The sequence below is a fragment of the Pantherophis guttatus genome, chromosome 2, assembly GCF_059756535.1.
Source record: "Pantherophis guttatus breed Tessera chromosome 2, ASM5975653v1, whole genome shotgun sequence".
Classification (NCBI taxonomy): Eukaryota; Metazoa; Chordata; class Lepidosauria; order Squamata; family Colubridae; genus Pantherophis; species Pantherophis guttatus.
This window is the reverse complement of record NC_142064.1, coordinates 174,096,138-174,122,409: the sequence shown is the minus strand read 5'-3', so window position 1 is coordinate 174,122,409 and position 26,272 is coordinate 174,096,138. Positions and strand designations below refer to the sequence as shown.

Below are 26,272 nucleotides of genomic sequence, written 5' to 3'. Positions count from 1 at the left end.
AAATACTTGAATTGGATATGTAATAGGCTAAGAAGTTTTTTAAAAAACCCAGAGATGAAGGCTCAATGTTTCTCTTGGTTTGACATAAGACTGTTCACAAAACATCTGTAATATGTCAAACTGTAACCACATTTTATTGTTGAGTATGCCTTTGATTCTGGAGAGTTTCATTTGGGAATAATAATAATAGCACAAGAGGACCAAATTTAAGCATAAAATAATTCTACCTTATATTTTACTGTTGTTAGTTCTTGCTGTTTCTTGCTACAAGTGACAACATGGCTAATTTACAGTTAAGCATTTGTCCAAACACTGAAGTACTACGTCTGGCCATTTTTAACCATAGTATGTTATGATGACCTCTGCATTTTGTAATGGTTGAAAGCAGTGTTTATAAACCATGCTATTTCATGTTTTGCTAAGTGAAGACGATTGGTAATATATCTTAAGTTAATTTATAAAAAAGTTCAACCTCAATTGAAATAAATGGTGTTGTACATGCATGGTCTAATATATGAATATTCATTTAAATAGAGATACATATAAAAATGAAACCTATTACATTGTATCTAAATACTAGCAATTGGTTTTGGAAATGTTAAATTGTAATATCTTCTATTCAATCTTTATATAAAGATTCAAGCAGCCTGCCTGGCTGAAAAAATAGGATGGTTACAGCATCATTTGGTTGTGGATTATCTTGTTCTTGTACTAGTTCATTCCTCAGAGATTCTTTATCCACAACCAGATCTATTGAATATAGATTTGTAGCTTTAGATGGAAAATCATAAACAAGTTGTAAACTGAACTTGAAAAGAGCAAACCACTCTTACATTAAAAGCATAATCATGCCCAAAGAGTTACAGAAGTTGAGTGTAAACTGAAGGATACTTAAACTTTTTAACAGAAATTGAACATTGGGGTAGCCTATATACCATCAAGGACCAGTGGAAATCTTTCTAATATTAATAGACATTTGATTTTAGCTAGTTGAAGCCCAATGTTTTAGCTTAAACAAAGGGGAATTGTTTCCAAGCAATGTCTGTCAAAAGAAAGAAGAATTAATCTATTCATGGGTATAGACTTTTGTTCAGTGGCATACACTGAAAAAACAACTATTGAAAAGAATTGTAATTCTGGTTGTTGGACATGGTTAACTATCTGTAAAAATCTTGGACAGATGGCTACCAATATAGTGGATGATTATTGAAAACAATCCTAGATCAGGATGTCTTTCTTCTTCAGCTCTATTTTATTTAGAAATCCTTAGCTTGATTTTTTTAAATGGTAGAATTGTCTTATATCTGAGCTAGTTATGATGTAAACCAGAGTTTCTTAATCTTTCTGTGTTCACAATCCTTCTGAGTATCTAATGAAAGTTGTGGACACACACATCTTCAGGAAAATATAAATAAATTTATATGCACAATTTATGTTAAAATGTAAATAAATTGTAAATAAATTAAGGTTCCTTGTCACCTTAATATCAAGTGCTCATAAGTTAAATATGATATTTGTTGGGCATTAAAAAAATCAGTGAACTTTTGAAAAATTTACAGTTTTACTTCATTCACATTGACTTGATTGAGTAACAAATGTTCTTAATGGCCGGGTACTTTTTTTTAACTTTTATCAACAAGAAAGAGTTTAAGACATCATAACATGGCAGTAATAATTATATATCTAGTACAGGGGTGTCAAACTCGCATCGTCACGATGTCGTAACGTGAAGTATTGGGACTTTTTCCCCCTTTCCTAAACTGGGTGTGGACATAGCTGGCGCGTGATGCATCCAGCCGAGGGGCTGGAGTTTGATAGCCCTGATCTAGTATATTCTATATTTTGGAGTAAAACAAAGTATAGAATATACTGCCTTAATAATTTAATTAGATATAAATACAAAATTTCCCCAAATATGTTTTTCAAAGTAATAGGAAAGAAATTGGAGAAATAATGAATGGTTTTGTTTTCTTGCTATTGTTTTGTGTCTCGTTCATAACCTCTTTGAGGATCATTCATGGTTTCCCAATAGTCCATGCACCAAATTTGAGAACTGCTGCTGTAAAAAAACATTGCTTTCTAGTCTCTTCTAACATTGATGAATTATAGCAGAGGTTAGAAAGCTAAGAGTGAATGATTACTTGGAATCTGTCTTCAGATATACTTAAAATTTAATATTTAAATTAAATATTATTACTGTTTATTACTGAGTTTTAGAATCATGGCTCAAGTTGAACTGGAAATGGGATCAGAGATCTTTTATGATGTATGATTTGTCTCTGGTAAACAAGCATTTTAGAAAAAAAAATTTCAAATACCACAATATAAAATGTGAGGTTTTATTTCCAGTATTGGTCATATGCTTCCTATATTGTCGTTCATGTTTTCTGTTACTTGTCTGAAGTCTCATCAGCTAAGTAGAAATTGGTTCCAGTTCATCTCTATATTATTATTAGGTCTTTATCCCACCTTTTTATATATAGCCCAACGTAGTGAACATAGTAAGCACTCCTGCATCTTGTTTCCCTATAGAAACAACACTTTGAGGTAGGTTGGACTGAGAGAGAGTGACTGGCCCAAAGTCACCCAGCTGGCTTCGTAGTCTTTATGAATTAAGAAGAAAATTCTTGCTTTTCAATAATTTTTAGAGAAATGTTTTATTTGGTGGTCCACCATAGTCATAATTGTTATATGACTATTTATAATTAAATAGTATTAATATTTGAATTGGAGTGCCTTCTCTTATAAAATAACTAATATTACAGCTTTGGGGTATGATTATGTAGTCTATTACAACAAAATTAATATTGTTTAATACTATTATTTAAATTATGCTTAATTGGAACATAAAAGGCAAAGCAAATTCCCACATGTTCTAATTGCTTAATAATGGCAAAACAAAAACCAAACCCACAGGCTCAAAACCCACATTCAGAATCCATTGTGTAATATTGTAGACCTTGTTTATGATTCTCAAGTGCTTCACTGAAGTCTGCTGAAGACAGGGTTATAAGAGGATGAGATCTTATGCATATGAAATTTGTCTTTCTCAATCCTAGCCCCTTCATACTATTACTTTTTCATCCTGTGTTTTTTCACTGGACTTGCTCTTAATTGAGCAGTACGGTTGAGCAAACTATTGGATCTTGGATTTGCTTTGTAAATTTTACTTTCTGGATTTCACACAAATACCGTGACAAACAGCAAACAGTTTTGTTGTGTCATCATTAGATCAGAAAGGATTGACTAATGTTAATGAAATTTTTCTCTATTAGTCAGACTTCTTGTCTGGCTACAAATGATTTTATTGTTTGGGAGCCAACAAGCCCGTTCTGGTTTCTCCTGGATGCTCCAAGAAAATGTAGATGTATATTAAAGATTGAAATATATAAAAGGAAATGTAGTAAAAGCCTGATAAGGATATTTTTCCTTATTCCTCTAATGAAATATGATCAGACTCTGTTCTAGGATTAATAATACACAAAAATTAAGTATACAAATGCTTCTAAGAGCACCCGCCCTCACATACTTTACTTTTTACTTCCTTGATGTAATAGAAAAGAACCTCTCTGTCTAGGAGACAGTTTTAAGGAATATAAACATCTGACTCTAATGGCTAGTTTATAACACTCTTCTAATGTGAAAGAATGTCAGTGGTATGTACTGATTTTTGTCTTCTGGAAGTGATTGTATCAAAAGAATTTTAGAGAGAAATTCAAGGTTTTGTCAGCAGTAATAAAATGGCTACAGATAGTTTGTTGGTGTTTTAAAAATATTGTTTTCTAGTCCACATTTTATGGCTCAAAATCTACAAACTGGGAACAACTATTGTGAAATGAAACCGTATTAAAACTGAATAGGTAGATTTCTTGAATAAAGGTCACTAAGGCACGTATAGAGAGATAAATATATACATTTCTTGGTTTTAACACAAAGAGGCCCTTGAACAAAATGTTCCAAAATAGAGCCCTTATAGTCAGGTTTATATATATTGGAACAATGGTAAGTTTTTTTGGCATTTGATCTGTCAGCCGATCATTTTTTTCTTTTTCTTTTTTTCAAGTGCAGGGTTTGTTTTGGAGGGGATCAACCGAATATTCATTCATTCATTGGTTGTACAGGATTGTTGCCCAAGACTGATGTCATAGGCTGAGTGAAAGTGACTGGCCTAAGGTCACCCTGCCAGTTTTCATGCTTAAGGCAGGACTAGAACTCAATCTCCTGGTTTCTAGCCTTAATTACTAGACTAAACTAGCTCTCTAGATTATAAATTACATTAAATTAAGACTTACGCATTATTAACATTAAAATGTGGATTCAGTTAACTAAATTCAATCAAATATATAGAAGATAAAAAGAGTGCTTAAAGGTATAAGAGTAAGCTTTGAAATGGAAAAAGAGAAAGGAGTTGGAAAATAGACAATCATGAAGTTAAATCTAAACATAGATGCATACTTGTGTAGCATCTCTAACATTATTTGTGACCTAATATCCAAGTTTCACAGACAGATTTGTCACCTTAAATCTAAGATAATTAACATAAAAAGTTTCTACATGTGTATTTCGTTAGAAAGAGGTGTTGTGAGTAAATATGGGAGTCCTTGCATAGTACACACACCATTAGCAGATCAAGAAAAACATGGACATGTCTCATAGGACGCTATCAAATTTACCTTGCATAATTGCAGAGGGTAAGACATTCAAACAGATTAAAGAAAAGTCACTTTGGTGCCTTGAGAACAAATCATTAAAAATAGGATGGGATGAAAATTTTAGTTGAATTTCTGATTGCACAAGAGTTCTGCTAATGTAATTGTTTATCAGTATCCTGCGGACATGTGTTATAAAGTCTTTGACTTTTGTATATGTAACAGATGCCATAAGAAATGAAAAAGGCTGCAACCTTTGATTTTGATTCCAAGAAAATCGTATGCCTGGAGTGATGTTGATCAAACAGAGCTAAGGGGGTTAGACCTTATGGACAATATATCAGCATAAGTCAATCAGATAATCTGCTTTGTAAGATTGTTACTTCTAGGGGGAAAAAAGACTTTATAATAAAGAAATCTTTCACTTATTTTCAGAGATGTTTTGTGTCAAATGTCCTTGGGCATTTCAACCGACCTTGACAAAACTGTTTTTATGTAGTTTTCATATCTGAAAATAAAGCTTTTAATCTAGGACTGAAATTTCTAGCTTCTTCCAAAGTCTGTCATTTGGGATACACTCAAAGACAAATTCAAGATCAATAAAGGCAGCATGAAGGGCACCATAAAGGTTGCCACAGTATTTTTCTGCCAGCTGTTGAAATTTAGGCAGTGGTCAGTTTTAGACTTGCCAGTTGTAACACTAGTGTGTTCATGGGTTTTTCTTAGACCCCCTAGCCAATTGCAAAACAAACATTTATTGAATGTAGTTTGCTGGTTACATGCAGCAGATTAATGGAATGATCATTGCTAAAGTCTTCACAGAAACCGTTATTATACACGGGAACTGGGAATTATAATTGTGAGTCTCTTGAAATTACAGCAGGGAATCAATGGCAAAAAAAAAGGGCTGCTAAAATTTGTGCCCATCAGTGAATATTAATTTTGAAAAGTTCTACAGGGATATATCATCCTATCCCATAGCTTTGTCTAATTAAACCCGTGCTTCTAATTCAGAGGTGTCAAACTCAAGGCCCAGGGGCCGGATTCGGCTTGCGGGGTGATTAGATTTGACCAGTGGAGCCACCCTCGAAACAGTGAAGGGCCGGCCCACAGTGCCTCTGCCAGCAAAAATGGAGCTCACGAAGGGTGCGGATGGCTCTCCCAAGCTCCGTTTTCACTGGCAGAGGTTACAGGAGGCTGTCGCAGGCAAAAATGGATCTCAGGAGCCCATTTTCGCTGGCAAAGCGCTCGGACCACCACAGGCACACCCGACATGAATGATGTTGAACTGGCCATGCCCACCTCGGCCCCCCGCGGTCAAACACAACTCTGATGCAACCCTCAATGAAATTGAGTTTGACACCCCTGCTCTAATTTCTTAAAACTATCATAATGCAGGCCAAACTGGGTGATTAAGAGGTACAAGGTTCTAGGGTAAGACGTACTTCTGAAACTAAAAGGGTTTGAAACTGCATTTGCCAATTCACTGGAGGAAAATGATAGATTTAACCAAGGAGCTTTGTTTTTTGTCTTTTTGCTACAGTCTGTCAAAAATTAACTGCATTTCTCAGTTGTCACTGTCCTTCATTTGACTTTTATTTACATGATTTGTACCCTGTCCCTTTGCCCCTAAACATTCTTTATAGTAAAAACAGAACAAAATAAGACAGGAGGGTGGAATTAGGTTGATCTGACATACCTTATAAAAGTGTAAGTACTGCAGAAAGGCAGATTAATGAGATCCTATAAACTATACAGCGGTTTAGCAGACTCAGTAAAACTATTGACTCTATATTTTAAAATTATTTGAAATTTTTCCTCAAGCGTTTGCCTTGTACCACAATTAACTGAGTTTAGTAATGCAAAATTTCACTATATATCTATTCATTGTATAATTACAAAGGAAGAAATCATAAAGAACAATGTAAACTAATAAACATTAAAAATAACAAACCAATAAACAATTCTCTAGTCTAGTGTCACATATATTTTTTATGTTTTCAGCTTTTCCTCCAGACCATAGCAATTTTACCTATATCTCTGTACTGGCAAGAGTATATCTCAAGTTGTTAACATTCAGAAATCTGTACTCAAAAGCAATATGAATCACAGGACAACAGTTCTCAGTTTGGGAGCCACAATGGTTTTTTTCCAAAGGAGATTTAATTACTGCCTGTCTCAAAACACCTAGCATAATGATACAGGAAATTTATGTTTTCCTGAATCCCCCTGCCAATCCCTTTTTGGTACCTAAAGTCAGATAAAACAGATTGTATATTGAGATTATAAACTATGAAATGTATTGATTCAAGCATTTTGTTCTGTTTATAGATTGCAGCAACTGTAGCTGATCACCAAAATCCTGATTTGGTGGTACTCTAGATATTTCTTTTGATATTGTGAAAAGTATAGAATAGAAATAGAAATACAATATAATACAATACTATGTTCATTGGCCAAGTGTTATTGGACACACAAGGAATTTGTCTCTGGTGCATAAGCTCTCTGTACATATTGTACACAATGTGTGTACATTATGTGTGTATATTTGTGTGTGTGATATGTTATATGTACAATGTTGTAATATAACATATCACACACACAAATATATATAATTTTATTATTATTTATTTTATTTATATATTTCCAGTTCCAATATGCTCAGCCACTTGAAACAGTTCTCTTGGATGATGCCTTAAGAGCGTGATGATGAACCTATAGCATGCGTGCCACAGGTGGCACACGTAGCCATATCAGTGGGCACGTGAGCTCAGCTCCAGTGCGCGCCAACTGATTTTCGGGCCTTCTTGGCTCACCAGAAGTAGAGGAACAGGCTGTCTCCTGCCTCCAGAGGGCCTCGAGGGGTGGTGGGGAACGCCGTTTTTGCCCTCCCCAGACTTCTAGAGAGGCTCTGGAGGCTGGGGACAGCAAAAAACGGGCCTTCCGGTCTCACCGGAAGTTGGCAAACGGGCTGTTTCTGACCTGTGGAGGACCTCCGCGGGGGTAGGGAAGGCCGTTTTCGCTCTCCCCAGACTGCTAGAAAGGCTCTGGAGCCAGGTAAGAGAGAAAAACGGGACTACAGGGCCATCGCGTGCCAGGAGCGGGATGAGCGGGAGGGGGGTTGCATGCACAGGGGTGGGGCACATAGAATTATGGGTGTGGGCATGTGTGCGCACGCGCGACCCCTCCTCCCTCCTGGTATGTGATGGCAAAAAGGTTATCCATCACTGCCTTAAAGGGTACAAGGAGATGGTAATAGTAGCCTTTCAGTAATTCTCTATAAATCCATTTAGTTAGTTGTTAGATGCTATTGAATCATGGGCCACCATCTGTTTGCATAGACAAAAATTTACCATCTCAGCCTAGCAACAATTGGTAAATCTTCCAATCTTCTCCATCTATCATGTTTGTAATCTTTTCCCTTCTTCCATCAATCCTGCCAAGTGTAATTATTTTTTTCTAGTCCATTATCTTTTTGCATCACATGCCCCATATATGTGAGTTTCTCCTTGCTGATCATTGTCTCAAGGGGGCAATTTTTATTTCCTCCAGGACCTGTTGATTCTTGTAGTCCATGATACTTTTAATAGTTATCGCCAAATGCATAGTTAAGAGATACCTTTTTTCTCTTGCTTGTTTCTCAATATCAGATATTTAAGGCAATACATTATTACACTGAAAACAATTGCTTTAAATAGTCTGATTTTGGTTGCATTTAGAATACCTGATAGGTCTTGTCTAGGTTTATAATTGCCTTTCTCTTAAAGTTTAATCAGTTTTCTGTTTGACCTCAACACTTTTTATCTGTTCTTGTACTCCCCGCCCAAAAATTATCTAGTAACATCTATTTATTTATTTATTAGAATTTGTCAAACACAAACGAGAACAAGAATAAAAGAATAAAAATACAATGACAGGGACGATAGGCACATTAGTGCACTTATGCACACCCCCTCTACTGACCACTTAAGTATGAGTTATGACTGGGAGACCAGCCCCATGCAACCTTTAGATCATGAAGATTCACTGTGAATTAGGAGGCTGGTCCATGAGGAAGGCACCCTGACAGAGAAGGCATGCTTCCTGGGGTCCACCAGGTGACACTGCTTCACCAGTGGGATCTGGACGATATCTAGTCTGCCCTATCTGGTAGGGTGAGCAGAAACCATCTGGGAGAAATGGTTCCACAAATTAGTGCTTGGCAGACTTCTTAACAAGCATTCTACATCAAAACTCCACAATAGAAGTTTTTTTCAGTCTGATTAAAGTCAGAGAATGAAACAGAGCTGTGAAAGAGAAATGTAATCTACATTTATGATGTGGTCCCTTAGCTGTCTTAGTTCCAAGCAGCAGCAGCACCTCCAAATTGCTCCCGTAGTTTTTGTATAATTTTTCAAATTAATTATATTAATCTATGGTAGTATGAATTATATTGATTTAGTTACTCTCTAAGAGAAACCAGTTTTTACTTGTGTTATTTTTTTAGTTTAATGCTACAAGCAGAAAGTGTAACTATGTGGATGGTTTTTTGAAGAAGGCTTTAGAATATTCATAATATTAATTCTGCTGTAAAATACAATGACCTGTCCTGAGTGTTTGGTAAGGATAAAATTTGTGACTTACATTCAAATTATAGTGGCTTGTCTTTGGAAAAGCAATTCACATCCTCTGAATATTTTACAATTTTTGCAGTCAAATGTTCCTAAGGATTATTGGGAAAATCCAAATGATTATCTGAAAAGAAATGCTTCTTCACAAAATAAATGTAGAAAGAAAGAACCCTTGGTTATCTGTTATACTGTTTCTTATTTGGTCTGTAGTAGCAATTTAGTCTTGAACTAGAACAATTATGTTCCAATCTTGTGAACATCTTATTTTGGCATCAATTATAAAGAAGGGAGAAAACCACTGCTGTTTTAAGTACTATGTTGTCTTTTACAGGTTATTCCTTAACTTTCCTGATCACTGTCTCCAAATACTTTCTAAATGAACATTCCTGTTACTCTCAAATTGCTGGAGATGGCAAGTCCAGCCGTCAGCCCTGACTCTTCTTCCCATGAAGCACTTTCTTCTGTCAACTCTATGCCTGCATGTTCCCCTACTTCCGATTCTGAGAACCTGAGCCCAGATGAGTTGGAGCTCTTAGCCAAGTTGGAAGAACAAAACAGGTAGGACATTCTGAAGGTCCAGTACTGCTCTGATACTAATTGAAAGCCAGAGGATGTAAATAGTTTGATGTTTAAATATTTGTCAAACATTCCAGTTTTACCAGATGGCTCCTGTAAACACAACAGTTTAAATACAGTATTTCTTGAAGCATTAATGTACAAATACTAATGTTGGAGATGTGATTGCTTAGATGCTACATATTATCATATATGGTGGACATGCAAGAAAGCAAAGGCTTTTTGGATAAAAATTTGGTGGGTTATGCAAAATGTTTTAAAGAAAAAAATTCAATTTTCTCCTCAATTGTTTTTACTGTGTATAGTTAAGGGTTTTTCAGTGGGTGAAACAAAATTGATATTGTATATGGTAACAGCAGTGAGATTGTTGATAGGTCAATATTGGAAAAATGAAGCTATGCCCACTATTGAAGAATGGACTTTGAAGATGGCTAATTTTGCAGAGATGGCGAAGATTTCAGCATATCTAAAAGATTGGACACAAGAGACTTATGTATGGGAGTGGAAAAAGTGGATAGATTATGTGCAGAATAAATATCAAACTAGGAAATATCAGATAGCTTTTAACTGAATGTATTATACAGGGATAGAATAACTGAATCTTGTGAAGATTTGAATAATATACAGGGGGTGGAGGGGTTCAAGTTTTATAAAATGTGGCCTTGATTTGGATTATATCTTGTGGAAGTCCTGGGGGGAGGGGAGGGTTAGGGGGGGAAATTGGGGTGAAAATGTATTTGTAAAACTTTTTCAATAAAAAAAAAAAGTAGAAATACTAAATAGATCTTATGGCAACACTTGTAGAGGGGTAGAGCATTCTCTGTGGGCACTCCTGCCCTCTGGAATGAGTTACCCACCGAGCTTCGGACGGCGCCTGACCTCCGCTCCTTCCATCGAGATCTAAAGACTTGGCTGTTTCTACAAATGGGTTGATTCTGATTCCTTGGGTTTTATTATTTATTGTCGCTGTTTTTAAATTGATTTTAATTATGTTTTCTTTTATTATTGTATGTTTTTAACCTGTGTTCACCGCCCTGAGTCCTTAGGGAGAAGGGCGGCATATAAATTTGTGTAAATAAATAAATAAATAAATAAATAAATAAATAATAAATAAATAAATAAATAAATAAATAAATAAATAAATAAATAAATAAATAAATAAATAAATAAATAAACAAACACTTGTATAGCCTGCACCAGAGATATATAACTGCAAAGCATAAATTCCGAGGATACTTCACCCCATGGCAATAGATAATTTCACTTAGTGGCTTCATGTAAATGATGAATAGGAACAGGGAGAACTAAGCCCTGTGGCACCTCACAAATCAAAGGTCTAGGGCTAGACCTCTTCTTTTCCCATCTATACCACCTGGGACTAGCCTCCAAAGGAAAACCACTGCAGAACTCTGCCCCACTCTTCCCAATTTCCTGAGCCTGTGCAGAGTAATACCCCAATCAATGCCGTTGTCAATATTTAAAGCTTCCAAAAGAATCAGGATGGATCCACCACTCTATTATTAGCCATCTAGTATGATCAGTGCCATCTGAGTAATACAGCCTGACCTGAAATCCAACTGGATACGTCCAGGTACTCTACTTCCTAAAAAGGGAAGGTTGGAAACTGGACAAAAACTATCCAGTATAGTTGGCTACAAGGAGGGCTTCTTCAGGAAGACATAAATCACCGCTTCTTTCAGAACAAATGGAACCATCCCTTCCCATGCCTCTGTCAGTTCCATAGGACTTTTCCAGCCAGAGTTCATCTCTAAGCAAATTTGAGTAACTTGATCTGTCAGATGTCTAGAATAATCCTCAAGTTATCTCACAAGGGCTCCCCTGCCCACTCCTTACCAATAAGGAAACTTGTTATCCAAAAGGGCTGCTGCTCAGCTCTCTACAGATTCAATAAGAGCAAAGAAGTAAAGTTTTTCAACTTTTACCTTGGTACAAGGTAAACCATGTTCTCATCTGCTTGGTTTGGATCACACTTTGTTTTCCTCCAGTGGTGCTCAAGGTATATCTTGTATCCTTTCATTTCCTGGGGTACTTGTGAAAACCAAGGAGTATTTCAAGGTCCAAAATCACAGGGTCTGCACAGATGAGATCCAATTTAAGACTGTTGTTGCTCATTCACTCCAGGCTACATCTAAGGCCATGCAACCAAGCTTCAACAAAACCATGAAGTTCCCTCTGGAATGCTTTCATATTAATCAGTTGCCTGGAACAGATCAAATCAGATCAGGCAAAATCCTTTTGCACAGTGGTGAATAGCTGCAGAGAATCCCCAAGGCTAAAGGAGAGTTGTAGATAGTAAGGAAGATGACCTTGATGCAGGTATGCAGGAATCATTAGTTAGGCAAAATGGGCGGAAACATTTTAAGTTCAGAGCAACAAGATCAGTGGTGAAATGTAAAATTTGTTACTACAGGTACTGTGGGCGTGGCTGGGGTGGTGGTAATATGACTGAGTGGGCGTGGCCAACTTGTTTTTTTTTTACTTTTAAAACCATTTTTTCTACAACCTCTTCTGCTGAAGAGGTAAAAAAATGCTTTTAAAGCCTCTGACGATCCCAGCTGACTTGCCTGATCAGCAGAGGCTTTTTTTCCTTTTAAAAACATTTTTTCTACAACCTCTTCGGCCGAAGAGGTTGTAGAAAAAATGCTTTTAAAAGCTTCTGATGATCCCAGCTGAGCCGCACGATCATCAGAGGCTTTTTTTTTAACTTTTAAAAGCATTTTTTCGACCAAAGAGGCTGTAGAAAACATGCTTTTAAAAATTAAAAAAATGGATGATTGCGCGGCTCAGCTGGGCAATGGGAGGGGGGCAGAGATTTTTGCTACTGGTTCTCCAAACCACCCTCCTCCATCGCTACCGGATCAGGCGATCCGGTCCGAACCGGGAGCATTTCACCCCTGAACAAGATACTATTTGGAAGTGGCTAAGGCAGACATTTTCCTAATTTAGGGTTCAGCACATTCAGACTTGGAAGATTCTATTATTATATCCCGTCTCAGTAATAGTTCTAGCCTTCCTGGGAAGTTGTTTTCTTGGTCTGAGCTACCTAGTGGGGCTGACAGGAGTGATTTATCCATGATCTTGATATCAACATCCCACAATATCCGATCAGATTACCATTGCTATGGGCCAAAAACTGGACTTTATATGTATGCTGCCAGAGATTCAGTAGCTGTGCCTCAACCTATCTCTGGAATCATAGTTGGTGCTATACCTGCAACCTAGAATGGCATATTTCAGAGAGGGAACTCCCCCACCCCCCACCCACTGATATTCAGCTAAGTTTTAGTCATATCAGGTCAGCCCTCCCATTTATAACCAGCATTTTCATTTAGTAATTAACTTTAATCATATGGAACAATCTCTATAGAGAATGAACACTCTTATTAATGATTAAAAGTCATTTTATAGTCTCCTTGAGCATTCTATAGTGTTCAGCTTCAATTCCTCCAGAATATCAAAAGATAGCCAGAGGTACAATTTGATAATATTTTAGTAAGGATTGACTACTTCTCATTCACAAAATCAAATGATACTTGTTCTAAAGAAATTAAATGTTTTCTCTTGTATTAATTATTGTATTTCCCATGAGATAGATGTTAAAGCATAAATGCTAAATCAGACATGGAAGGAATGGGGATGGATGAATAGCTACCTATTTATTAATATTTTATTAATATTTTGTATATTAGTGTTGCTCAAGCACCATCCAAACTAAGAATAGAATTTGATTTAGGTAGATCCAGATCCAGTACTGAGCCAGCTATTAGTGGGAATCCTAGTTTGAGTTTGCCTTCATTTAATTGGTATGCCTGGATTTGACAGTTGCTTAAAACATGTAAGAGTATACAGCCCTTTGGTTAGCTTATTTCTATTAATATCTTATTTGATTGTATATGATCATGTTGTGACAATGTAACATCAAATGCTTTATTGTAGTGAAAAATTTTATATAATTAAAGTAGTGAGAATCTGAATAAACAAATTTATGTTGCTCTATGCCCGTGATGGTGAACCTATGGCACGCGTGCCACAGGTGGCACGCAGAGCCATATTAGTGGGCATGCCAGCTCAACTCTGGGGCGCATGTGCGCGCTGGCCAGCTGATTTTCAGGCCTTCTGGGCCTACCAGAAGTAGGGAAACAGGCTGTTTCCTGCTTCTGGAGGGCCTGGGGGCGGGGTGGGGAAGGCCCGTTCTTCTTTCTTACCTGGCTCCAGATCCTGTCTGTGTATCTGGGAAGGGCGAAAACAGCCTTTCCCACTCCCTTGGAGGCCCTATGGAGGCTGAAAGGGCCCATTTCCCGACTCCCGGTGGGACAGGAAGTGACGTTTTTTCCTGTCCCCAGCCTCCAGAGACTCCTAGAGAGGCTCCTAGAGACTCGTAGAGAGGTTCTGGAGGATGGGGACAGCAAAAAATGTCACTTCCTGTCCCACCGAGAGTTGGGAAATGGGCCCTTTCAGCCTCCGTAGGGCCCCCCAAGGGAGTGGGAAAGGCTGTTTTCGCCCTTCCCAGATACACATAGAGGATCTGGAACCAGGTAACAAAGAAAAACGGGCCTACCAGGCCATCATGTGCCAGGAGCGAGGGGGGAGGGGGTTGCGCACGCATGCGCGTGGGCACGTGCGCATGTGACCCTCCCCGCCACCCCTCTCCTGGCACGCGATAGCAAAAAGGTCAGCCATCACTGCTCTATGCTGTGAATAAGATTACTTATTGAAGTATAGTACTGTACAGACTGCTCTTGACTATAAATGTACAAAATTTGGCTTAAAGGTGAAAGAATGGTACATGATACAACCTTGTACAAAATGAAATTGAAAATGATTTGTAAAAAATAACTGAATTCTGTTTGTTTTAATTTTATTTATTCAATTTCTTTCACTGTCTATCTCAGCCAAGTGACTCTGGATGACTTAGAATTCTGAAGACAGTTAGAATTATAAAACTGATAAAACAATAAAAAACAATAAAATAATAAAAATATTCAAAATAAATACATACAACAACCAAGATAGTTAATCAACTAACAATAAAGTAAAAAAGTGGGTCCTTAATTTTCTTGTTTTGTCACAGAATATAGTTTTCATTCATTTTAAACTGGTAAAGCCAGATGCAGTCTAAAGATTGAAATGTTTCTCTATAGCTTTGATTTTAAATATATATTAAAATTCTTTTACAACTAAGAAGTATGCCATGTTCTGTCATATTCTCTCTATCCTGCTCCTCAAACAGAATAATTTGCACAAATTTATGCATGTATCCTTCCATTCCTCTTCAGAGATGGAAGAGTTTCTGATGAATATTCAACATTACAAGAGAATTTTCAACATGTTGATTGGCAATCCTAACCTCTACAAGTGTCATAATGCCACTTAGTTGAAATGTTTGAAGAAACTTGTTTATGTGGAAGTTTCATAATGCTCTAGACTAGAGCATTTGTTGCATTCTAACCTAGTTATGTAACTGGTAAGGAGACAAATACTTTTTTTTTTTTTTTTACATTTTTCAAGACTTTTGGAAGCTGATTCAAAGTCATTACGCTCTATGAATGGCTCACGAAGGAATAGTGGGTCATCTTTGGTATCCAGTTCTTCTGCATCATCCAATCTGAGCCATCTTGAAGAAGATACCTGGATCTTGTGGGGAAGGATTGTCAATGAATGGGAAGAATGGCGGAAAAGAAAAGAGAAGTTACTCAAGGTGAGGAAAGTAATTGCCTTTCTAGTGGTAGACGTATTTTATAAGACTTGTAAATAATAGACATGTTTATATTTGTTATATATGTTATACTTGCATCTTATCCAATAATTCCTTTTTTGATTGTGTATTTCTGAATTATATTTATGGACTTGGACAAATAAGGCAGTGAGAAACAACATTCTTTTTATGTAAGAATAAACTGTATTACATGAATACTGGCTCTTTGCAACAAATGCATGTAAAAGGGTGATGCAAGAACTCTGTAAAGCCAAGGGCAGGAACCAGAGGAGAAACAAATTGTTTTCTAAAAGCCAGTTGGTTAAGGTATTGAATGTTTATTTTATGGATTCAGATATTCTAGAAGAACCTCAGGATAAGTATGAAAACCTTAATTTAGAGACTCTTTATTAAGATAACATCTTGATGTGTTGTAATTTTGGATGCAATGACAGCATTGTACCCAGTATTCCTCTTAGTTTATGTCAAGGGTTTAAAATTGACCATATCCCTTTATAGAAATTTGGAAAATACATGAAGTGTGAACCAACTTTGCATAATATCACTTAGAGTATCTTGTAGTCTTTTTTTCTCCTTTGCTTAGGAACTCATAAGGAAAGGAATCCCTCACCATTTCCGAGCAATTGTTTGGCAGCTTTTGTGCAGTGCCACAGACATGCCTGTGAAGAATCAATATTCAGAGTTGTTGAAAATGTCTTCTCCTTGTGAAAAGTTAATCAGAAGAGACATTGCCAGAACATACCCCGAACATGAGTTTTTCAAGGGGCAAGACAGTCTGGGCCAGGAGGTTCTCTTCAATGTTATGAAGGCAAGTTTAAGACAACACTTTTTTGTCAAAATTACATACAATGTATATATCTTTATATGGAATAGAGGTTTATTTCATGAAATTAACGTCAGCATCTCAACTTAAACAAGTTTTTGTTATTTAGAATGTCAGCTTTCTTCATTTGGCATCTCCTTGATAGATGTTTATAATATTTCTAGGTCGATAATTATCCTCGCAGATCATACTAAAACTGCTTTGCATGTTAATTGTATTGGAATTTAATTGGAAAAAAATTGTCTTATTCTAATAAATTATTTTTTCGTGTAAGACTGTATATGCAGCAAAGATCAAATACAGAGATTGGTTTAGAAAATGAATTGTTGTGTAATAAGTACAAATGAGGCAGTTTCATCTCTTCGATATTTCTGACATACTATAAAATTAGTCTTTTCAAAAATAAGGCCCTCCAGGAGTGCTGGAATTTAAATTCCCAGAATCCTCTCTCAGTATGTCCTTGGCTTTTTTTTAACTAATAAGCCTGATGAAAATTTCTGAAGGCCTATCACTTTCTCATTTCATTTTGGTTTTATATATTCACAGTTACATAATTAACAAATTGACTAGTTTCTATAGATGAAATCACTCTTCTCTGATTTTTCTGTGAGGTAGTCTGGGTTAAGAGAGTGCAGGTGGCCCAAAATCACCCATTGGCCTTCTGTGATGGGAGACACATACATGCAAACTGTCCTATTTGTTTTAGTAAAACTCTTTCTATGGTATCTGTTTCCTTTTTACCAATTCCCCTTCCCTGTGCGATTCTTGAATTTTTATGGCAATATTTCATTTACACCTCAGTGTATAACTAATTCCATGTGGTTCAACAACATTCACACTCTATAATTGGTGTCAGGTACCATTAAGGATTAAGTTACCTCCCCTTTGATTACAGTTATTTAGAACATCCAGAATTTTTCCTTCTTTCTTGTGAGTAATATATGTATATATCCAATCTATCTGTGAATCTTTACAGTCTCCTGTATTACCAAGTATTTTTTCTTTCACTCTTCTCTTTATCCTTGTCTCTCATGAGCAATAGTACTATTGTAGGTTTTTCATACTAAATCAATATCTGTAGTCTTGGAAATACTTTTTATGTAATAAATATGTAATTGGAAGAGAGAAGTCTTCATTTTTTAAATGATAACAATAGTATTGAACGGGTTTTTTTAAAAAAACAAAAGAATATAAACTAAACTCAGAAAGGAAAAGAAAACATAGAAAGTAAAAGAAAAGAGGGGGAAAGAAGAGGAAAAGAAATGACTTCTGATCTTCATCATAATACAAATTTAGTAATTCTTCATCCTCTACAAGACTACATGCAAGTTTCTCATCTTCCTATAAACCATCCCTTATCCATATGAAAATCCACAAATTGTTAACATTTCAGTCCTGGTGTCAGCAAAAGTCCATAAAGGGTTCCCGGAACTTTATAGGAACCCTGGTGGCTCAGTGGCTAGAATGCAGTATTGCAGGCAAACTATGCCCACAGCCTGGAATTTGATCCTGATGGGGCTCAAGGTAGACTCAGCCTTCTGTCCTTCCAAGGTACATAAAATGAGGGCCTAGATTGTTGGGGGCAATATGCTGACAATATAAACCACCCAGAGAGTGCTATAAAGCACTATGGGATGGTAGATAACTGTAAGTGCTATTGCTATTGTTATTATAGAAATGTGTCTGTACTTAGAGCAGAGGAACATGTACAAGAAAATTAAAATATCACATTCTGTATTTATCATTACTGTTGGTTACATTAAAAAAGTGGTTTTTTGAATTATAATGGAAGCCTGGCCCTCAGACAATTTGGCCATCAGCAGGAACATAGACATAAACAACATCTACATACCATTCAAAAGAGACAATCAAACAGCCAAAAAGGAAATAAAAAGACCAAAACACCTCCTTATCAGCAATCAATACCCAGATGAGCAGAGATTAACACCAAGATTAAAATTAGACCAACAATCAAGAAACAAACAATAACCCAATCAAGGAACTGCCAAAGAAGCTAATAGTAAGCAGCCCAATCAAGGAACCACCATCACTCCACCAACACTGACAGGGCAGGCCTCTAGTATATAAAATGAGAGCAAACTTTATTCCCTGCTAGGACTGATGATATTACCTAGTTTGAAAATGAAATGTCTGCAAGAAAACAACCAAGCTCAGAGAGCACCAAACATCCCACAGTTCAACCCTGAGCTACAAATATTCTCCTCTTTTGGATTTATCTTAGATTTCAAGAATGAAATGGGAAACATTCAGAGACTCTAAAACAAAGGGCATGATAAAGACATAAGGAAAATAAATTTAAGTGGGATAACTAATTGCTGTTAAACCCTATAAAATCAAAGCATGTTTTTAAACTTTTGCATCTTTTATTACAATTTTGACAATATAGTCTTGTTCCTTATATATCCTATTCATGTGGTCACTAGAAGTGAAGTCTGACTTGAATGCACCAGAAACAGCTACCTTGCATTGCTTAATTCCTCAGAGTGTCTCACATTCAAAGAACACGCAAATTCTTAAATTCCCCAAGAGTTGCCTGAAATGCATCCCTCAGTTAATATATGTGGCACCTTATTTAAGTTAAACCTGCTACTTAATTCCACAATATTTTGCATTTATTATCTTTGTTTTCTAAAATGTTGATTTTAATTCCTCCCTACCATATCACCACTCACCTATCTTCATATTATATCAAATTTCCAGGATAATCAAGTTCCAGATTCATTACTTTCCTATAGTTAATATCTGAAAAGTTGTCATGGTGAGAAAAATTCTATGGCTAAGTTTATACATCTTATAAAAAGAACTGTGATTCGTGAAGCCTTGTTCAATAATACATTGACTAAACTTCAAGACATCACAAAATTTTTTGCATATTTTAAAATATAGTTGTGTACATCTTGCTCTATCTCTTTCAGATAAATTAATGGCTAAATTGTGAGCTATAAATTTTTTCTGGCTTAAAATTCTTATCTTTCAGGCTTATTCGCTAGTAGACCGTGAGGTTGGGTACTGCCAAGGTAGTGCATTCATCGTGGGACTGCTACTCATGCAGGTTTGTGTGGTTTGTTCATTAGAAATCTCAAAGAGCAGGTGGCAGTCATGGTGAGGAGGCTCTTTGTGTAACTGCAAATTGTGCCCCAGTTATGCCAATTCCTGGACCAATGTGTCCTCTTCATCCATGCCCTGGTCATCTCCAGTTTGGGCTACTGTAATGTGCTCTATATGGAGCTGCCCTTGAAGAGTCTATGGAAACTCCAGTTGGTTCAAAATGCAATGGCTTGCATATGTCGGCACAAGTCAAAATTTACACATTTGTCACATCTTTCACGGGAGCTACATTGGTTACTTATTTTCTTCTGGGTACAATTCATGGTGCTGGCTGTCACCTTTCACTAGGGCCAAGTTATTGGAAGGACTGTTTCCTCAGCTACCTCTACCCAGCCCACCAGAGTGGGAAGGCAAGTATATTGGGGGTCCCAACAAGTAGGAAAATTCATCTAGTGAGACAGGGGGAAAGGGCCTTCTCTGTGATGGCTCCCTCCCTTCGGAACACCATTCCCCTCAATATAAGATTGGCCCTTACCTTAATTTTTCCGGAAGGCCATGAAGACATAGTTCTGCTTGTCACCTGGGGCCTCCAGGTTAATACAGTCAAGGTGGCTATGTGATTGTGTGATTACTGCTGCTGGGGATGGAGAGAGATTTATGGGTTGTAAATTTTTAATGTTGTATGCCACCCAGAGTCACCTTACATGAGTTGGGGAGGGAGGGAGGAAGACGTTAGGAATGTTTAGATCAGTTCATTATCTTACAAAATATTACAGGCCTGTAATCTGTAATTTATTTTTATGCAATTGTTTTATTAATCCCACATTTCTTTCAGAAACTCAGAGCAGAATACCTAATCACACGCTGCTCCAATTAGTCCCCAAAACAACTACCTTGTAAAGGCTGGGGAGTAACTGGCCCACTATCACCTGCTCAGTTTCTGTGGCTAAAAGTGGATGACTTTGGTTCTCACCTAGTTTCTCAAACTATAATATTAGCATGAATTTATTATTTAAAAATAGGAACCAAGCTTAATTCTTGTTTTATATAGAAATAAATTTTTGTCAGTATAAACTTACTTAAAAGCTTTTCATTATTCAAAAAGTTTGCTTAGAAGCAGGTCCCTGAGTACTCTGCTTTTCAAGGAATTTAAATAGTCAATCTCTACAGATTATACTCAGTTCGCATTGCACATTTAATATATGCTATTTTAATGAACTGTTGAGGCCAAGCTGGTTCAATTTTATATGTGTGTTTCACACTTATTTTTACTGGCTTGAAATGAAATAGGGCAACAGCTTATTCTAACCTTTAGAAGAGGTTGATTGGTTTGTTCTGCAGCCTTGTTTTGAAAGGAAGGCTTTAGACCTTCCCTCATAGTGAAATGCCATTTTGAAGATTACAAATCCTTGATAGTCAGTTTGTAATAGGTGACATCTATTTTTTTCAGTCTATACTAGAAAAAGTATAACCTAGAATGCAGGGACGGATTTCAAAACCCGTCGCTACCGGTTCGCTCATGGGTGCACACGATGCTTCTGCACATGCACAGAAGCGGGTGGGTGGAGCCTCTCACCACTGCTGCTACCGGTTCGCCTGATCCGGGGTGAACTGGTAGCAACCCACCACTGCTAGAATGAACTGTAATATAATTGCCTGCTTAAGAGCTGGACTTTCAGGTCACCTTATCAATAAATTGGGAACTACAAAAACTTTCCTGACAAAGGCAGTGGGAAGACATTTTACTACTGTTGCCAAGAAACTGTGTGGTTATGTATTCATGTAGTCATCAAGGAAGAGAGGGTAGGTGCTGAAAACTGAGAGAAAAAAGCCAAAGTGCCCTTGTAGAAAATTATTCAGGTCTGCTATGTTTTGGATGTGTATCTTTTTCAAGGATAGTATAAAAAAAAAGACATATAACCATAATACATGGTGTAAACATTGCAGTGTTGTATATGCAGTAAATAGGTCAAATCAGTCACTTTATTTTAATACAATGACTTAAAAGCATTGCATTGATTGCAACGAGTTATTACATTATTATATAACATGAATGTAGCATTAATAAAAATATTATAAAAACAGTCACATATATTGCTTCCTTAATCTCCATCCTATTTAAGACATGTGGTTGTGTTAAATAAGTTCCAATGTATATTTATGCTTATTATTTTCAAAACCATTCATATTAAATAATCATATTGCTTTAAAAAATTTTGGGTTATTATACATTGGAGCTGAACAATGGAGGCAACAGTTTTGTTAGTTTTGATAAACTGCTTCCTTTTAAAGCAGCAGTCCCCAACCTTTGTGGCTTGACGGTCTGGCTTGGAAGGGAACTGGGCCATGCAAATGCACACACAGTTCTTACACAAGTGGTGGGCCGGCATGCACACATGCGGCTCAATTTGTATAAGCAGCCGGCTGGAATGCTTTGCGCGAGTGCCTGCCATCCAGCCATATATGCTCCATCCAGCCACTCAGGCCTAATTCTGAATAGGCCAAGGCCTGGTAGTAGGCCACACCCCAGGGGTTGGGGACCCCTGTTTCAAAGGACATAGCACAGACCCAGTTAAAGAAGCCCTATATGAAAAACATATTTTTAATTATTTATTTATTAGATTTATATTGCCGCCTATTTGCCCATGGCGACTCAAGGCAGCTTTATTTTTATTTTATTTTATAGTTTTATTATTAATTTTTGAGAATTTGAATTATTAAAGTTTTCTCCTTGTGTTCTATTTTGCCTTTTATTTACTTCCCTTTTTAAAAATGGAATCCATAATTAGTAAGACAAATCCAGGCTTTGCGTGCTGCTTAATGAAAAGAATGTTTTTGTCCTTCATTAAGTTTGACAGAGACTCATGTACATGCACTGTCTGCTTCTAGATGCCAGAAGAGGAGGCCTTCTGTGTATTTGTACGGCTGATGCAAGAGTATAGACTACGGGAATTATTCAAACCCACTATGGCCGAGTTAGGACTTTGTATCTATCAGTTTGAATACATGCTGCAGGTAAATAAATTTCCAAATATTGGATTTTAAATACGCACTACTTTCTTTTTAGATGAATTCCTAAAATCATCAGAGGTCTGAAGTACCAAAGCTTACTAACTTAGCAAATAATTAGGAATGTTTGTTGCTGTATCTGTTACTTTTAACTTTGAGAATCCTGCTGAGAAATCTCTTAATGTCTGTGTAGCAATTAATGTTAACTGGAGTTTCTAATAATTTAAGACTTACGTTTTATATTTCTATCAGGAACAACTACCTGAGCTGAATATCCACTTCCGCTCCCAAAGCTTTCTCACCTCTATGTATGCATCATCTTGGTTTCTTACACTCTTCCTCACTACTTTTCCTCTGTCTGTGGCCACACGAGTATTTGACATCTTCATGTATGAGGTAAAACATGTAATTAAAAATACAGAAGGGAAAGAAATTGAGTGGTCTGCATTTGATAGTTAAAATTTTCACAGGAAAAATAGGATATAAGGGCAACAGCTTTTTTTATCTTGCTGCACCCTGGCAATAAAACTCTTATTTCTACTTCTAGGCGGGGGCAGCGGGGGAAGGAGAGACAATCATAGGTAGTAGTCATTGCTATTCTTATTGTCCATGGATTCGTCTATTTCCAATAATTATATCTGAATAAATAGTTCAGATTGATTTGTCACAGAATGTTCTAGCAATACTGTGAGTTCTAGTTCTGCCTTATGTATGAAACCAGCTTGGTGAGATATAAATAAATATTTGCTTCTGTAAATTTAATTTAGAATTCTTGTTATAACTTGGTTAAAGGAGAAACAGGGACATTTTAAATGGTGTATGCAAGTGGATAGTTGAGTCCGGGGGGGGAGGGGGGAACTAAAGCATTAGATTCCCTTCACATAGGAAGGAGTGTTTGACCTTTATTATAAACCATAGGAAATTCAATTACGGGTGGAGTCTCTCTAAATTCTGTAACGTCTTTTAGGGATTGGAAATAATCTTCCGTGTAGGAATGGCTCTTCTTCAATTCAACCAAGCTGAACTGATGCAATTGGACATGGAAGGAATGTCACAGGTCAGTTCTATCATGCATTGTGGGACTAGAAGAAAGATTGTTCGATGTTGATACAACAAACTCAGCTGTCCGCAATTCCATATTTAGGCTTGTACGAATGAAGAGATTTACAGGATTGAGGATAATTTGAAATAAAGAACTGATTCCAATAATATGCTAAAGGTTCCAAAGTGTAAAAACTCAAGTCAGTTTTCAAAGAAGAAAAACTTAAGTGACTCAAACCCTGGCTGTTTTCTGAACTGATATTCAATGTTGTTGCATGTGATGAGGCAGAATCAGCTATTTTAATATCTGGCTATGAAGACCTAGAAAGTAGTTTCAGAGTTATATCCAGAATGACCAGAGCAAGAGGGCCTGGTGGCTCAGCAGACTGATAGCATTGTGATTAACATTCAGCTGCCTGCAATTACTGTAAGTTCGAATCTCACCAGGCTCAAGGTTGACTCAGCCTTCCATCCTTTCTAAGGTAGGTGAAATGAGGACCCAGATTGTGGGGGCAATAAGCTGACTTTGTATAAATATACAAAAGTATGAACGCTATTGCTTAACGCATTGTAAGCCGCCCTGAGTCTCCGGAGAAGGGCAGCATATAAATCAAATTTAAAAAAAAAAAAAGAGATGGAGAAGCAATGACTCATCTGCCGCTTGCCTGTATGTTTTATTCTTCCTTCTATTTAGAAAAAGTCTCTTATGTCTTTTCCATCTTTTTGTGGCAGTATATCAATATGCCAAATATTGAGAACATTCATTAACTGCCTACAGGTAATCTTTGACTTAGGGGTACAGTTAGGACCGGAATTTCTCTCATAAATTGTGGTGATCATAAAATGAGTCACCATGCAATCAAACCTGATTTTACTACCATTTTTACCATGGTTGTTAAGTGAACCCAGCTTTCCTAGTTGATGTTTTTTGTCAGAAACCAGCTAAGAAGGTTGTAAATCACAATCATTTGATAGCAGGATGATGTAACTGGTCGTAAATATGAGCCAGGGCCAAGTGCCCAAATTCCAATCACATGACCATAGAGCAGGGGTGAAATGCTTCCGGTTCGGACCAGATCACCTGATTCGGTAGTGATTGAGGTGGGTGGTTCGGAGAACCGGTAGCAAAAATCCCTGCCCCCCCCCATACCCAGCTGAGCCGCACAATCATCAGAGGCTTTTTTTTACTTTTAAAAGCATTATTTTCTACAACCTCTTTAGCCAAAAAAATGCTTTTAAAAATTAAAAAAAAAAAAAGCCTCTGACAATCCCAGCTGAGTTGACTGATCGTCAGAGGCATTTAAAAGAAAAAAAACCTCTGCTGATCAGGCAACTCAGCTGGAATTGTCAGAGCCTTTTGAAAGCATTTTTTTACAACCTCTTCGCCAAAGAGGTTGTAGAAAAAATGGTTTTAAAAGTGAAAAAAAAAATGGCCACGCCCACCCAGTCACATTACCCCCACCAAGCCATGCCCACAGAATCGGTAGTAACAAATTTTAGATTTCACCACTGCCATGGAGGTGGTGTGATGATTGTAAGGACAGGTGTAAATCAGTTTTTTTTTTCTGAAGCCATCATAACTTTGAACAATCATTAAATGAACGATTGCAAGTCAAGGATTATCTATACTAGATACCAGGCAGAGATTCCTGAGAATCATATGGGTTTAGATCCACTGAGTTGCAGATAGGGAGAGAGCTATGAGTTCTCTCCTCTTGATGGTTTCAATATTAGTTATCAAATATAGTGTTTCTCCATTGCCTTTTGTAAGCTGACATGGAAGCTTAGCCCATGCACTGTGCCAAGCCATAATTCAATTTGTGTGGCTTTAACCTAGTCTTTTTTTTTTCAAAATTCAGTCACATCTTTCATCAATCAGTTAAAACAAACCATGGCCTAGAATGAAGTATGTTTGTAATCTCCCTATAGTAGTACTCTTGCCACAACAATAAAAACTTATCTTGGCTACATTAGGAGTCCATGGGAATGGTATATTGTTAAGGTATCTTTCAAAGATCTATACACTGCCATCTGCTAAGAGCAGCTTCATAGGATTCCTGGTTCCTGACTACTTTTTGTTGCCCAGTGATGATCTACTGGTCAGTGAAGAGCATGAGACTCTCTAATAGTCAGTGGGCAGACCCAAGCCTCTGGTGAATGAAATCAAGTATGGGAAGGAATATTCTAACTTTCACACACACACTGCACCCACTCATTTATATCCCACTGTAATCATATACAAGTCCTTGGCAGCTCGTGATAATTAAAAAAAACCCCAGAAACAATCAAATTGAATATATAAAAAGCCCAACAGCCAAAATAAACAAACCTACATTTCATAAAACATCTGGTGTCAGCCCTTAAATGCACTTCTCATGGGAGGCCATCCAGAAGGCCTGGCCAACTACAAAGCATGTCTCTTCCCCACCCCACCACCCACCCACCTCGCCATAACCTCCCCAAAATGGTGGGATGACAAGCTGCCTCTCCTAGTGTGATCAAAAGGGTTGGGAGGATTCCAGTGGGATTCCACATATTCCATATGTGTATGTAAAAAATAGATGTAAGTGTGATTGTATAGTAAATATGCTGTCATTCTGGTAATATAAACAGCTATTGTGTCTACATCCTTTAAAATAGTTCTAAAGAATTGACAGAATATTTGAAATACCCATGAATATTTCCTTTTTCTGAAATGCTACAGAGATGTGTTTCTCCAGCTATAAAAAACAGCTCAGTACTTGGGTGGATATTTGAG

The 26,272-nt window shown here is 37.0% G+C and overlaps 1 protein-coding gene across 3 annotated transcripts in view; it reads left to right on the top strand.

Annotated features, from left to right (window-relative positions):
* EVI5L (ecotropic viral integration site 5 like) overlaps window positions 1-26,272 on the top strand; it is a 51,477-nt gene that overhangs the window by 2,030 nt on the left and 23,175 nt on the right. For all 3 annotated transcript variants that reach the window (XM_034407066.3, XM_034407057.3, XM_034407050.3), the window contains exons 2-8: window positions 9,591-9,817; window positions 15,365-15,554; window positions 16,156-16,380; window positions 19,394-19,468; window positions 22,354-22,479; window positions 22,726-22,869; window positions 23,441-23,530. In XM_034407066.3, the coding sequence (XP_034262957.1) occupies window positions 9,636-9,817; window positions 15,365-15,554; window positions 16,156-16,380; window positions 19,394-19,468; window positions 22,354-22,479; window positions 22,726-22,869; window positions 23,441-23,530 (1,032 nt within the window). In that variant the 5' untranslated portion in view covers window positions 9,591-9,635. The remainder of the gene's footprint in view (window positions 1-9,590; window positions 9,818-15,364; window positions 15,555-16,155; window positions 16,381-19,393; window positions 19,469-22,353; window positions 22,480-22,725; window positions 22,870-23,440; window positions 23,531-26,272) is intronic.